Here is a 16541-nt window from a genome sequence, read left to right as displayed (position 1 = left end):
TCCTGGCCATAATTTACACAAAGGACCCCATTGTTGTAAAGGCATAAGTGCCAGCCACCAAGCCACTGTACTGCCCACACTGCCATTATATGCAGAACTAGAGGCTCACCTTCAGTCTAAACCAAGCAGACAGAGATCCGGGATAGGAGCCTCCGAAACAGATCCAGGTGTTGTTCCGAGTCAGATTGTATTTCTGGGAGATGAACATGTGAAAGGAAGCCAAGTCTGCAAGTCTGAAAGAGAAAAAAAAAAAGTTAAGCTGGGCATAGATGCCCCTTATTTTAATCAGCCAAAGGGCTGAGCGAAAAAAAAAAAAACCCAACACACCTCACACAACACGCTCAAAAGAAGGTCAATCTAGCGATCGACTTTTGTGAAAAAGGGACAGCCACACGTGGATTAAAATTCGGCTTGTCCCTGCTGAAATGGCCAAATCTAGATGAAGTCCTAATTTTGCATACTTGAGAAGACTGAAGACCCGCAAACACGATCACAAAATCGTACACAAAATACTGCTTTCAAAGCGATCATACGATAATCTGATCGTTAGTACACAGCTTTCGAGAGCCAAATCACAACAATTTTATGTGAAATTATCGGATGGGACGAGCATGAAAATATTTCTCGTATGATACCAAATCGTACGATTTTTGTATAATCAGTACAGTATTCCTCCAAAAATACAATAAATTACTTCTGAATTTCTATTATGTCGTATGAGAATTTTGTAACTTTAGTAACCTTTTCATTTTCGATATGGAGATTAGCATGCAAAAAAATAAAATAAAGCGGACAATCATTTGTCTAATAATCTTATTGGGTGTACCAGGCATAACGGGACATTCATGAGATGGCCTTAATATTGATTTAAAAAAAAAATAGAAAGTCTGCACATTTATAAAAGGTACAGGGATGTTTGGGACTCTACACAGTGCTATTAACCAGTTCCCCCACCCAGGGCAATTCTGACATTTCTCTCCTATATATAAAAATCTGTATTTTTTTTTTTTCTACAGAATTACTTAGAACCCCCAGACATTGATTTTTTTTTTAGCATAGACCCTAGAGAATAAAATGGTGGGTGTTGCAATTTATTATATGTCACATGGAATTTGCGCAGTGGTCACACACACACACACACACTAGAATACCTAATTTTTTGTTAAAATATAAAAGATGATGTTACGCCGAGTAAATAGATACCCAACAGGTCACACTTTAAAACTGCCCACGCCCATGGAATATCGCCAAACTACGGTACTTAAAAATCTCCATTAGCAGCACTTTAAAAGCCTTTACAGGTTGCCAGTTTAGAATTACACAGGAGGTCTAAAGCTAATATGATTGCTCTCGCTCCAACGTTCGTGACGATACCCGACATGTGGTGCAATCACTGTTTACATATGCGTGCAGGACTTACTTATGTGTTCGTGTTTAAGCATAAATACGGCGGAAGGGGGGCGCTTTGAATTTTTTTATTATTTTATTTGAAACTTTTTTTTATTTTTTATATACACACTGGTCGCTTTAATTTTTTTTTTTTTTTTCAAGCTTTATTGATTTCACAAGGGATGAACAACAAAAGCATGGGCCACGACAGATTTGAGGTCTATTATACCCCGAATCTGTCCTTTGGCCTCCAGTGCAGCCAATAAAACCTAGAAGTGACAAAATCCTGATCACTTCCAGTTTCAGGGGTCACAGAGCAGGAGGAGCAACTTCAGGTCCTCTCTGTGTAGTCTTGCCTCCGCTGGTCGCATCATTCCTAGGCCCTGCAATCAGGCGGCAGAGCCCAGGAATTGCAGTGGTGGGAGGGGAGAAGGGAATCGCCAGCTGAAAATGTTGGTTCCTGGGATCATGCCTGCAGAGAGCCCAGTCATTTGACCTGTCACTGACTAAAGCTATTTTTGCTGAAAGAACCTTGCAGCTCACATTAAAGTGTGGCCAGCGACATGTGTAGTGTAGAGCAAGTCGGCCTCACTGAGTTCTGCTTTAAAGACTATTCTATATTTTTGTCATATATGGTTCTCCCTTAAAAGTTTCCTTTCAGCTGCAGTTTCGTTAGAAAATAAAGGATAACATTTTTTACTTTCTAGGCATATAGCAAACTATGACCTTGGTGCTAGGCACAGAGATGCATGGTCTTAAGTAGCTGACAGACGATCTAACTTTCTCTCTTAGCTGTACTAAACCTATTGCAAGTTATCGAATAGACAAGAGTACTTTTTCGCAGCCATTCTGTGTGCGTGTTTTCTTTCCCCATGACCACAGCTTTTTGGCCATATATTTTCATATATTTTTTATGGTATAGTAGGCAACAGAAAAATTCTGACTTTAACAGTAGCTTGCCATTATAAATCTCCATTAGAGCCTCATAATAAGGAAAGATTCTCCTCCTATCAGTGTGTGGTGTGTCAGTGCAATAATACTCACGCTTGCTGACTAGACAGAAATCGGATCCCTTCCAGGGTGAGGCCATCTTGGTTAATACTGGCTCCATAATACCGATGTTCAAGGGACACCAAGAGTGAGCGATGCTTCTGTGCCAGCTCAACATGCTCTCCTAGATGAAACACAATGTCCTTGTCAGCATATTCTATACCTCCAAGTGGACAGGATCCAAGCCCAATTCTAAGCGCAGGTCTTCCCTCTGCTAGCCCCTAACTGATCCTGGAGCTCCCCAACACTAACAAAATAAATCAATTAAGTTGTCTTCAGTCCAGTAACATCACAGGTCCTCTTTACCTCATTCTCTGAAGTTGGCAGATCCCAAATGCTGCAAAGGGAAGCACACCGAAATTATGATGGGCCACTCTCTGTAGCATTCTCCTGCGAGTCCGGGGTGAAGGGCGGAGCCTTGACACCCAGGGCTCACAGGGAGTGGGATAAAAGGCGCTGGATGTCATTCAACCCAGAAGAGGAGCAGGAAGTAGAGTGCTGGTTGTGGCTAATCAGCTTTGCCTCTAATGGGTAATCTACAAAATCTCTACATTAATTGTAACAAAACTATGGAACAGCATGCATGTAAAAATGTGAACGTTATAGAATAAAATTAATGTGATCAACCCTATTCCTTTCACATCAAATTTGATAAATAAAAGGGTTAGTTCACCTTTAAATTACTTTTGCCTTTAACATGCCTATGCTACAGCATCCTTCGTCCAATAATATGCAGTGACCCTGGGTTTTGCGTGGGAGCCCCGCTCAGGCTACCGAAGTCCTGTGAGGTGGATGCTGCTGTTTACTGAGAGTGCAGGCTGGGGGTGAGTCGGTCCTGACTCAAAGCATGCATAAGAGACAAAGAGAAGTGTCCCGGTCGCCGCACACCTCACCCTGCCGTATGGTTAGCAGATAAAAGCAGCCTTAGCTCACTCCAAGGCCACGCCCCATGTTTAAGCTCCACGGACGGGATGAAACGCGTTAGAACATGGTTTGATGGAGTGAGCTGAGGCTACTTTTATCTGCTAACCATACGGTCGGGTGAGGTGTGCAGCGGCCAGGACACTTCATCTCCTCTGCATTAATATGCTTGCCTACTTTACAGTGCTTACTTTTTAGGCCCCACGCACATGGGGCTATCTAGGTGCCATGTGTCTCTCCCAGCATTTTAGTGTGCCCGGGAAGGAGAGGTGCAGTATCCAGCCCCACTACCTGCAATCTGTCAAAAATGATGGCAGACTGCAGCTGGACAAGGTGGTACCTGCATTTAGGGCCCTGTGTGTTACTTTAATTATTATTATTATTATTATTATTATACAGGATTTATATAGCGCCGACAGTTTACGCAGCGCTTTACAACATTAGATGCTTTAATGCTCAGGAGCGCAGAAGAGGGATGCATTACATCTAAATGACCCCGTGTGCAAGAGGCCTTCAGCTGCTTATTCCATTGCCCCCCCCCCACCCAGTTCTGCAGATATGGTTAAAAAATGCCTAAAAAAAAAAGTCAGGAAACTGTAAAATAATCTCTCACTTCACTTCTGGTCAAGACGCCTTACGTGTTACGTCACGACACGTGACTTCTTAAGTCAATTGATTTTATTATTGCATGGTGGGAAAACCTATAGATATTGCAGCAACCACACATTTGTAAATATGTATGTATGTATTTATAGCATGATTAAGGATCAATATTGAATAGTAGCACACGTTGTATTTAGAGTTTGTATCACACAGGTAGCACAGGGGTTTCTTTCTCAATAAGCTTAAAAAGTAAAACCTTCCTTTACTAAATGGAGCACTGCATATTAATGTACTGAGTACACTGAAGATCCAACTTCTTGCATAATCCCAATAATGACGGGTATTTTTAATAAACTATGATTGGTCGCCAGGGCTTTTTTTCTCAAAGTATAGGTGCAGGATATCCCCTTTTCCGAGTCACCCCTTTTCTCTGCCCCTACCGACCTCCAAGCACAGTTCCTTGGTTCCACCCCCTACCCACCTCCCAGTACTGCCCTTTTAGAGAAGGGAAGCAAGTATGATAAGAAGAAAAGCAGATCACCCACAACAAAATGTCCCCCTTAGCAACAATAGACACCCGGCAGCAACAGATATCCCCACAGCCAGCATCAATAGACACCCCCCCTTAACAGTAGATCTCTCCCAGCAACAACTGACCCCCCAGCAATATAAGATCCACCCCCAGCAATAGTAGGTCCCCCCACCAGCAACAATAGACCCCCTCCAGCTAGAACATATCCCCCAGTAGCCAGCATCAATAGACCCTGCAGCACACCCCAGCACCCCTTGCCATTACATATATTTAGTGCTGGAGGTACCAGAACTACGTTCCCCGCGTTCCCGCTGAAAAAAAAAAAGCCATTTTGGTCACATTTAGAATGCCATCTTTAGGATGAACTGTCAGGTTTTTCTCATTCGGAATCCCATTCTCTCAGGGCAGTATGGGAGACTGAACAAAAACATATGTATTTGATACTTAGGCCTCATGCACACCACGAGCGTTAGAAAAAATGGGATGCAATGCCACTACCAACGCCCCAAAAGCGCTGTAAAAACGTGCTTTTAGTAGCTTTTTTCATTGGCGTTAATGCGTGTTTAGCTGCGCTAGCTTTTAGCAGCGTTTCTCATGCCTCTATTCAAAATCAATGGTTCCCTATTGGAGCCCGTTGATTTGAATAGAAGTTGCACCAGAAGTCGGATCATGATGATCTGACTTGCGGCAGGGCTTGTGTGCTGAGGATCTTAAAGTGAAACCCCCGTCAAAATGAAAAAAAAAATAAAATTAAAAAAAAAATTGGCGTGAGGTTCTCCCCCCCCAAATTTCCCACTCACATCCAATGTGAGAGGTCATTTCAGCACTGATAACCAGTACGAAGAGGCTTTTTTTCCCCACTGACCACCAATGTAACATGACATTTTCCCACTGACCACATATGTACTGTAAATGGGCACTTCTCCACTCAGCATCAATACAAGGGGATACTATCCTAATCTACGACTATTGTAATGGGACAGTCCACTTTTTTAGCCATCATTATTTGTAAAATAATCCACTCTGGGTGTCAAATATCCTAGGTATGCCATATTTGAACTTAGACTTAAATGATACCAGACCCTTCAGTCTGGTATGGATTTTAAGGGGAACCCCAACGCCACAAAAAAAAAAAAAAAATCCATATCCGAGCGCGCAGCCCCATACTAGACTACATGCCCTCAACATGGAGGGGGGGGGTCTGGTGTTGAGGAGGACAAGGCCCTCTTCCCAACAACCCTGGCTGATGGTTGTCGGGGTCTGCGGGCGAAGTGCTTATCGTCACAACCCCATTATGCACCGGGCATCAGGAGGCCTTTATGATGTCACTGGGTGGCCACGCCCCATGCCTATATAAGTAATGGCACACAGCGGACCCTGCATTACAGTGGGAGAGAGTGTCAAGACATCGGGAGGCAGAAGACATCAGCGGAGGGAGAAGAAATTGGAAGAGACGCCAGAGCTGCCTTAATAAATGTACTCCATACTCATACACATAGGGTGACCTCAGGTAAATGTTAGGGGGTCTGCTACACAGATCAAAAACCTTCTGCCTTTACAACCCCTTTACATGGCAAACTTTCCTTATGTCATACATACATGATAAACGATTCTCACTCTTACTACATTGCAGTATTCCTAGCTGGATAGACTTGCACATTCTTCTCAGCTATGTACTTATAAAGTAGGATTAAGTAGGTGTCTATCAGAGGATTAGGTGGAATGTTGTGTTCTGTTCTACCAACCTGACAAGACAGAAAATTCAGATTCGGCAGCTTCTCCACCTATGTACAGGAACACGGGTCCACCTGGACGCTGCCAGAACTCTTCGTTGATCCAGTACCGCTAAATAGGGAGAGATGGAGGAAGAGCAAGATGAAGAAACATGTCAGAACAATCAGCAACTGGCTCCAAGGACTCATATACATACAGACAGGCATCAAAAGAAGGAACATGGCAGCCATGCCCACAGCAATTAAATTATATTGGGCCAGGTGATGCAATACACCTAAAAGTTATAGATTCACTACACACAGCCTCTGTAAGCTCTGTTTAATGGTGAACAGAGACATGTCCGCATCCACAGTGCCCAAAGTTTGTCAAAGCGAATCTGTCCGTAAAGTGGTTGTAAACCCTTACATATACCCAGCGAAGTTATTGGCCTCAGAGGATGCACAGAGATTACAAGTCACTTCTTGTAAGTTTTATCTGTTTATCTACAGCTGTATTTCCCCTACACCCAAAGTGCAGAATTTACACAAGATCTCTCAGCTCTGAACCGGGGATGGGGAGCTGAAGTTACATCAGTAAGGAGAGCTGATTGGAGGGAAGGGACACACCCAGTGTTGCCGGTCAGTATTTTTACTGGCAGCCAGTAAAAAATATGGGCACTTTTCTCTTGCCAGTAAATGGCAGCGACAGCAAAAGGCAGTAAAAAATATGGTTGTGATGCTCAACGCGAAACTGTGCATGCGCAGTTTCAGTCCAGGGCTGGCCAAGACCATCTGAGTGCATGCTACAGTGTATTTGGGTGGCAATGCCAGCGGGGCTGATCTGGCGGAGGCAGTGCCTGAATGTGTTGTGTGATGTCACAGTGCAAGGGAGCCAAGCGGAGTGGCCTGAGCCTCCTATGCAAGTCTGCAGGACGGGAGCAAGGCAAGCCGGGAGCAGGACTGTCAGTGCTCTGTGGACTGGAGTGGACTGAAGGGACCACCTGATGTGGAGAGACTGTCACTCAGAAGGGGACGTGTCGGTGAGGCGTCATCATCATCTATGCTGTTGCACACCGCTGCCAGTGTCAATTTCATGTGTGTGCTGCCTATTCTAATTTCCTGCCCTCCGGAGTCCTGTCCCTGAGCTACTTACTTGCTATAGTGAAAAGAAAATAATAAATATTTTTTTTGCCTTTGACTTGGTTAAATTGATGATAGGCAACTCCTATCCTCATATTGATTAGTGGTTCCAAATTAATAATAACTACTGCAGTAGAGAACAGACACAAAAGATACGCTCAGCATCTTTCCAAATAACTGTTCTGCTTTATTATGACGTAATTGAAGGTGTTTATACACATGATTACGTAGGTATCACATTAATTTTACAATTGTACATTTATGGTAACAAGGGGCGTTACATAGGCAGGCTAATTCTAATCAGGACTCAAAAGAATGTAAACATGTACTGAAAACATTATTAGTGCCGTGTGCACAGTGAGGGCAGTGTGCAATACATACAAAATACAATACAATACAATTATATACAGAACTTACAAATTTCCATTACACCTTAATATCTACCTTAAATCACATTGCTTGCATATTGTACTTGTTTGTAGCCCAAATACTGAAATTTGCACTTAAAGCTGTAATTTTGTAACTTGTGGAAATGTCAGTAAAAACTTGGCGGTGTCCGTAAATTTCAATCTGGTAGGGCAAAACTGACTGGACATACACCCCCCTTTACATAGCACAAAGGGAAAACAGCTGAGGCTGTCAATCACAAGCTTTGCCCTCCCCTGTCACTATTTTTATCTTCATTGCGATGTCATCCTAACTTGGCCATTCAAACGGCCACCCTGAAGGAAGACCGGGTGAAGATGGATTGCCAGGCAGTGGTAACTGTGCGCCACTAAAAGGCTTTGTTTTAAGGGACGTCTTTCATAATGTGCTAGTATGTGATGCATACTAGCACATTATGACATTACCTTGCAGGGACCAGATTTTTTTAAAAACACTTTACTACCACTTTAAGGTTAAAGCTATGCGCTTATTGTCTAAATACAAAAACCATGTGCTCTTTTTTCATTTGTTTATTTATAATGAAAAGGCTCTTGTACTTTGCCTCTGTGCCAGAGTCTCCTGTAATAAAGACCGGGCACTGCTTCTCTCTCTCTCTCTTGTGCAGGATGACTGGTCTTCTCTCTACCCCCTGCTGTAATGAATGGACCTGCAGAAATCCACACACAGCTACACATTGCACAGGCCACGTACAGCACAGTGATGAGGTCACTGCCATTTTTACAAGGTACTATCTGGGTTTCAAAAAAAGGCGTTTGGTGCTTACTAAATAGATTTATATATTTTTCATTAAATGCAAAGTCTATATCTAAAATGAAAGTATTTTGTGCCTGAAGTTCAACTTTAAGCGAGGGTGAGCAGGCCTCAGGTGCTCCCACCAGTCCAACTGCGGCCTACCATCCCTTAGGGAAATGGCATCATTTCCTAAATACAATCCAGACCTGGGTGCAGCACACTTCATGTTTATTGGCTTTGCGCCTTTGATAGAGCCCTTGTACCCAAGAGAGCTGAAGAACTAAACCAATGCACGTGCCACGTCAGGTCCTCAACTCAAATACTCATCATATAATCAATAGTTGTATTTACTGACCTGCTTGTAGGTGGCATTGTTTCTTCGGTTGAAGTGGTCCAAAGGTTGTGTGATGTAGCCTTCAACTGCAGGCACATAAGGTGCTCCTTTGGGAACACCTAGGCGACTGTAGAAAGATTTGAAGTACTGAATCTCACGTAGCTGGTGAATCCTCTTCCGAAGCTGTCTCTGGTTCCAGGCTGGAGAAGAAGGGAAGATAGGGTGATGGGGAAATTGCTAGAGCTGCATGATTCTGGCTAAAATGAGAATCGCGATTTTTTTTTTTGCTTAGAAGATAGATCACGATTCTCACGGCGTAACATCATCTTTCACATTAAAAAAAATAATTGGGCTAACTTTACGGTTTTGTTTTTTTTTTTTAATTCTTTGAAGTGTATTTTTCCCAAAAAATTGCATTTGAAAGACCACTGTGCAAATACAGTGTGACATAAAATATTGCAACAATCGCCATTTTATTCCCTAGGGTCTCTGCTAAAAAAATATATATAAATGTTTGGGGGTTCCAAGTAATTTTCTAGCAAAAAAATCTGATTTTTAACTGTAAGAAACAAGTGTCAGAAAAAGGCTTAGACTTTAAGTGGTTAAACTTCCTGCATATTCACACAGAAGTTTTATCCCTCTGATCCAAGATAGAAGAGTTACAATGTAGTTAAAATCTTGGCAGCATAGGTGTGCGCACAGGGTGTGCCAGGTGTGCCCAGGCACACCCTAATCACCCTGTGCAGCACAGATTCCCCCTACTGCCCCCCCCTTTTCCTCCCACAGCGCTTCTGGCTTCCCTCCTCTCCTTTCCCGACAGCTGTTACTGTGGAGATGTTTTAGGATGAGTGGGGGAAGGGGCCGGTAAATATGTAATTTACCGGCCTCTTCCCTATCTGAATGAACATTGTGAGTTATCGGTAATGTGTGTTTGAGCTTTGGGGTGCACACCCTAATGCAATAGGCTGCGCACACCTATGCTTGGCAGACTGCCCATACAGTAGCTCCTGACTTTTAATATTGGGACACTTATCTGTCCTGGAGTCCATTGGCTCTCGGGTGCTGCCACCGCTATTGTCTCTAAGGGAAACTGGCAGTGAGGCCTTGTGGCTTCACAGCCGGGTCCCTACTGCTCTGCGCTTTGTGAATGGCCTGGTGACAGGAGAAGGAGGAGGGGGGACAAACTTCCGTGTGAACTCGCCGTGGCAAGATCACTTGGAAGTGGGGACGGGTACCTGTCAAAAACAGAAACCCCCCCCCCGAATGGTGCCAAATGTGGCACTGGAGTAGGGGGAGGAGGCAGATAACCGGTGCTTCCACTTTTTGGTGGAACTCGCTTTAAAATTATTTTTACTGTGTATTCAGCATTTAAGAGTTAATGGGCCAAAATAGTGGGGGTGATTTACTAAAGCCATTTATTACCCTTCCCCCGTGATATACTAAAGGCACACCAACTGTGCAAGTGCAGTTTCTCCAAATCTTAGTAAAGGAGGGGAGGCTTCACATTACAAAGAACACCCATTCACATGCTAAGAAGATAGAAAAACAGCATTTTTGCTTGTACATGATTGGATGATGGAAGTCAGCGGAGCTTCCTCGCATTTACTAAGCTCTGGAGCAACTGCATTTTCAAAGTGCACAGTCTATTTGCCTTTAGTAAATCAACCCCAGTAATTCCCAAATATCTTTGACCTGTAACCTATCCTAAATGGTTAACCTGACCCCAACGACCTAAAGTGGTTCTAAAGGCTCATTCTATGCATGAAGGTAAAAAAAAACACCTGTGTGCAGCTCCCCCTTCCCCCAAGAGCCCATACACACCATTAGATTTTCTGCAGATTTTTGTCTTCAGATTTACCAAAATCAAGTAGTGCAAGGGCCTGCCTGATTGCATACAAATTGAAACTTGTAGACCCCATACACACTGTTCGATTTTCTGCAGATTTTTGTCTTCAGATTTACCAAAACTATCTAATATGAGGTCAAACCTTAAGAGCCGGTTCACACGGGGGCAACTTGTCAGGTGACCTAGCCGCCTGACAAGTCGCCTCCCATTCTGTACAATAGAACTGGAGTGACGCAAGTCGCTCTGACTTAGAAAAAGGTTCCTGTACTACTTTGGGGGCGACTTGCATAGACTTCTATACAGAAGTCGTTTTTCAAGTCGCCGTGGCAGTCGTGTGCGGTGAGGCGACCTGCAAGTCGTGCCGCCCCTAGTGTGAACCGAGCCTTAGAGTTTCAATTTGTATGCAATAAGGCAGGCCCTTGCACTACATGGTTTTGGTAAATCTGAAGACAAAAATCTGCAGAAAATCTAGTAGTGTGTATGGGGCTTTATACTTAGCCGAGTCTGATCTTCCTCCAGCGAAGTTCATGGGAGCCTCAGCTCTCCCAGGTCTCTCCCTCCTTACTGGCTGGCTTAGAGAGCAGCAGGAGCCATTCATTCATTAATTCATTCACACTGTATAGCGTTGATGGAAGAATAGAGATTGTGAGTGATGTAAGATTTTATTTTTCTTTCAGGCCACAGGATAAAAAAAAAATTAAAAAAAATAAAAATTATCTGTGTATGTCCAGCTTCAAACTAGCCATACATGGCTTAATTCTTTCTGAATTGGCCAAAATACGAAGCTTAAGTTCATATTTTTGTTGGGTGGAAAATTTGTACCTGAATAGTGATTGCGTCCTATCAGATGCCGTCATTGTTTGGGTATTCAGGCAGCCGTGGGTGCTGTGGCTGTCAGAATACACTAGCAATCAGTGCATATTCTGCCATTCACCCTGCGTAGCATGGATGGAGGATTTATGTGATTTCTACAAGTGTATGGTCAGGTCAGCCTTGGACTACTGATGTTGGGAAGAGATACACTATATTGTCACTATATTGTATTGGGACGCCTGCCTTTACAAGCAAATGAACTTTAATGGGATCCCAGCCTTAGTCCATAGGGTTCAATATTGAGTTGGCTCACCCTTTGCAGCTATAACAGCTTCAACTCTTCTGGGAAGGCTGTCCACAAGGTTTAGGAGTGTGTCTATGGGAATGTTTGACCATTCTTCCAGAAGTGCATTTGTGAGGTCAGGCACTGATTTTGCATGAGAAGGCCTGACTTGCAGTCTCCGCTCTCCTGAGGTCAGGACTCAATTCCCAAACTCGCTCATCCATGTCTTTATGGACCTTGCTTTGTGCACTGTCATGTTGGAACAGGAAGAGGCCGCCCCCAAACGTTTCCCACAAAGTTGGGATTGTGAAATTGTCCAAAATGTCTTAGTATGCTGATGCCTTAAGGCTGGGTTCACACCTATGCGCATTAGATGCGGGTTTCCCTGCATCTAATTCGCATAGCAGGAGAATGTGACTGGCTCCCTATGGAGCCGGTTCACATATCTCCGTTGCGGCTGTGCAGCGCACTGCACAGAAACGCTGTGCGTCTTTGGCTCTATTTCAGGGCCGAATTCAGGCATAGAATCGTCCCTGAAACGGGGAACAGGGACGCACAGCGCTCCTGTGTGATCTGCAGCACGTTCCAGTGTGAACCAAGCCTTGGAGTTCACTTCACTGGAACTAAGAGGCCAAACCCAACCCCTCGAAAAAAAAGCCCCACACCATAATCCCCCCTCCACTAAATGATTTAGACCAGTGCAAAAAAGCAAGGTCCATAAAGACATGGATGAGCGAGTTTGGGGTGGAGGAACTTGACTGGCCTGCACAGAGTCCTGACCTCAACCCAATAGAACACCTTTTGGGATGAATTAGAGCGGAGACTGCAAGCCAGGCCTTCTCGTCCAACATCAGTGCCAGACCTAACAAATGCACTTCTGGAAGAATGGTCAAACATTCCCATAGACACACTTCTAAACTTTGTGGACAGCCTTCCCAGAAGAGTTGAAGCTGTTATAGCTGCAAAGGTTAGACCAACTCAGTATTGAACCCTACGGACTAAGACTGGGATGCCATTAAACGTCATGTGCGTGTAAAGACAGGTGTCCCTAAACTTTTGACAACATAGTGCACTTCTCATGGAGAACAGAGACGTGTAATACAGATTTTATACTTGGACCCCACAGTCTGACAACAAACTGAGTCACGCGTCTGTGGAGCTTCTTGTAACTGATATCATCTCATCTCAAACAGCCAAGGGAGGAACTTATGCAAGAAATTCTATAATGTGTAACAAGTGCTGACCAGAGATAGAGAGTCCACTTCCAAATGTGACTTTCCATTGACTTATGTTCTAATTTTATTACAGCTTTCAAAACCTGTGCTTAAAGGGTATGTACACCCCAACAACAAACTATTTCTTCCCTTTTGTTTTGTCAATTATTCCACTGAAAAGTGTTTTGTGATATGTGTTTGAGAAGTAAAAAAAAATACACTAAAAAAATAAATAATACCTATTGATCTGCTAAAAATCTAGAGAGCTCCTAATAACTTTGCCTGTGCTGCAATGAACTCTCAAGCACTGTTTTCCACCCTGTCCAGTCCTCCTCCGTAAACTACCCAAGGCCTCCCCCTCCGTCCAGTCCTCCTCCGTGAACTTCCCAAGGCCTCCCCCTCCGTCCAGTCCTCCTCCGTGAACTTCCCAAGGCCTCCCCCTCCGTCCAGTCCTCCTCCGTGAACTACCCAAGGCCTCCCCCTCCGTGAACTACCCAAGGCCTCCCTCTCCGTCCAGTCCTCCTCCGTGAACTACCCAAGGCCTCCCTCTCCGTCCAGTCCTCCTCCGTGAACTACCCAAGGCCTCCCTCTCCGTCCAGTCCTCCTCCGTGAACTACCCAAGGCCTCCCTCTCCGTCCAGTCCTCCTCCGTGAACTACCCAAGGCCTCCCTCTCCGTCCAGTCCTCCTCCGTGAACTACCCAAGGCCTCCCTCTCCGTCCAGTCCTCCTCCGTGAACTACCCAAGGCCTCCCTCTCCGTCCAGTCCTCCTCCGTGAACTACCCAAGGCCTCCCTCTCCGTCCAGTCCTCCTCCGTGAACTACCCAAGGCCTCCCTCTCCGTCCAGTCCTCCTCCGTGAACTACCCAAGGCCTCCCTCTCCGTCCAGTCCTCCTCCGTGAACTACCCAAGGCTTCCCTCTCCGTCCAGTCCTCCTCCGTGAACTACCCAAGGCCTCCCTCTCCGTCCAGTCCTCCTCCGTGAACTACCCAAGGCCTCCCTCTCCGTCCAGTCCTCCTCCGTGAACTACCCAAGGCCTCCCTCTCCGTCCAGTCCTCCTCCGTGAACTACCCAAGGCCTCCCTCTCCGTCCAGTCCTCCTCCGTGAACTACCCAAGGCCTCCCTCTCCGTCCAGTCCTCCTCCGTGAACTACCCAAGGCCTCCCTCTCCGTCCAGTCCTCCTCCGTGAACTACCCAAGGCCTCCCTCTCCGTCCAGTCCTCCTCCGTGAACTACCCAAGGCCTCCCTCTCCGTCCAGTCCTCCTCCGTGAACTACCCAAGGCCTCCCTCTCCGTCCAGTCCTCCTCAGTGAACTACAAAAGGCCTCCCTCTCCGTCCAGTTCTCCTCAGTGAACTACAAAAGGTCTCCCTCTCCATCCAGTTCTCCTCAGTGAACTACAAAACGTCTCCCTCTCCATCCAGTTCTCCTCAGTGAACTACAAAACGTCTCCCTCCCTAACCGGATCTCCTAAATGAGCTACAGAACACCTCCCCCTCTGTCCAGTTCTCTTCTGTAAACTACACAAAGCCTCCCCTCTATGCACTACAGAAAGCCTCCCTTGTCTGGCCAGCTCTCTTTCTGTAAAGTGGCGGCTGGTGGTACATTTTCTTGGGGGGGATGCAGCAGAAGCCCCTCCCTCGTGGTCGATCGATCACCTACAACATTTACTCCGGGCGACGAGCAGCCTGCTTCCCCTGCGTTTCCTTCTCTGCATCGCGGTGGTGTCCTCACCGTGCGTCTCTTCCCTCAGCCAATAGGGAAACGGGACTCAGGACCCACTTCCTGATTGGCTGGGCGGCAGAATCAGTGTTACAATAGCAAATATTCACTCACTATCGTCACACAACTTGGTCCACCCTCTGGCTCTAATCACGTGCATAAATAAATAAATAAAAACACAACACACACCATAACAAACCCGTTATGGGGGGGGGGGGGGGGGGGGCAGCACCCGTGCGCCCCTTATGGACGGGCCGCCACAGTTTCTGTGTACTACAGAAATCCTCCTTCTCTATGCACTACAGAAATCTTTCTTCTGTGAACTACAGAAAGCCTCCCCCTCGCCCCTTTGCATTCTTGCTTGATGCGTTTTCTATTGCAATTAATCGAAAGCCATTAAAAACACAGAAAGTTAAACACGTGTTGATGTGTAGTATGAAATCTTTTACACATTCAATACAAAGTCCATTGCAACATGCATTAAAAAAATCAGTCAGGGTGGAAAATTATTCAATCGTGTTGCATCAGGAGCACGGAGATACTTTGTTTATGAATACGATCAGCCTATATTTCGGTCAATCTGATCATGAGAATACATGGTGGGAACAGAGATGCGATCGATAACTTGTGATCAAAAGTTATGTGCACTAGAAAATGCTGTGCATGCGTTCAGGATACATATAAAAAAAAAAAAAACACCTAAAATCATAATAGAAAGCAAAACAATAAACCTAAAAACAATAATAAGTAACTTTCTGTTTCTTATTGTACTCACCCCCATCACAGCCCCCCAGGAGGGGAACCACCAGCAACACACACAGCACCAGCCTGGCCATTTCACAAAAGAAAGCAAAAACTTCCTACTCACAAGCATTGTCTATGGATCACATGATTAAAGGGAAGTCACATGATCCCCAGACTTCCCCCAAACTTCTAATTGGCTGTACAGCCTGCAGACTCAGCTTTGTGTTTTTGCAGAGGAAGCAGAAAGCATGTGACTACAGTTCTGAGTAATCTGATACAAAGGCGAAGTTCACTTTTAGGCTTCATGCACACTGGGCTTAAAAAAAACGTCTTTACTCTCGGGAGTAAAAAAACGTTTACCTTTTACATTTTTTCTGCCTCCAAGCTCCAATCAGAAACGCAAACCAGAAGGGTATTTTTTTTTCTGCCTCTAAACGTTAAACTTAAAATATGCCTCTTAACGTCCTAATGTGTATGGACACATAGGATAACATTGATCTGCTTCTACAGGCAGAACACAAAACTCCTGTACAAGCAACATTTTTTAAACCAGTGTGCATGGAGTCTTATGCCGCGTACACACGGTCGGACTTTCCGACGGAAAATGTTGGATGTGAGCTTGTTGTCGGACCGTGTGTAGGCTCCATCGAACATTTGCTGTCAGAATTTCTGGCCACAAATGTTTGAGAGCAGGTTCTCAAATTTTCCGGAAAGTCCGATCGTGTGTACACAAGTCCATTGCACAAAAGTTCACGCATGCGCTGAATCAAGCAGAAGGAGCCGCACTGGCTATTGAACTTCATTTTTCTTGGCTCGTCGTACGTCACCGCATTCTCACGTTTGGAATTTCTGACATTTGTGTGACCATGTGTATTAAAGACAAGTTTGAGCCAACGTCCGTCGGAAAAAAATCCACGGATTTGTTGTCGGAATGTCTTATCGCGTGTACACGGCATTAGGCTTAAAGCGGAGTTCCGCTTAAAAAAAAAAAATTAAAAGTCTGCAGCTACAAATACTGCAGCTGCTGACTTTTAATAATCGGACACTTACCTGTCCAGGTCCAG

General features: G+C 45.0%; 1 protein-coding gene across 1 annotated transcript in view; it reads right to left on the bottom strand.

Annotated features, from left to right (window-relative positions):
* Positions 1 to 15666, bottom strand: part of PRSS16 (serine protease 16) — a 41779-nt gene extending 26113 nt beyond the window's left edge. The window contains exons 1-5 of the mRNA XM_073598676.1: positions 15509 to 15666; positions 8882 to 9060; positions 6241 to 6340; positions 2434 to 2563; positions 110 to 233 (exon numbers count right to left, since the gene is read on the bottom strand). Of these exons, the coding sequence (XP_073454777.1) occupies positions 110 to 233; positions 2434 to 2563; positions 6241 to 6340; positions 8882 to 9060; positions 15509 to 15569 (594 nt within the window). The 5' untranslated portion in view covers positions 15570 to 15666. The remainder of the gene's footprint in view (positions 1 to 109; positions 234 to 2433; positions 2564 to 6240; positions 6341 to 8881; positions 9061 to 15508) is intronic.
* Between the last annotated feature and the right edge of the window lie 875 nt (positions 15667 to 16541).

Source organism: Aquarana catesbeiana, linkage group LG09, assembly GCF_042186555.1.
Source record: "Aquarana catesbeiana isolate 2022-GZ linkage group LG09, ASM4218655v1, whole genome shotgun sequence".
Taxonomy (NCBI): Eukaryota; Metazoa; Chordata; class Amphibia; order Anura; family Ranidae; genus Aquarana; species Aquarana catesbeiana.
This window is presented reverse-complemented; position numbering and strand designations above follow the sequence as displayed.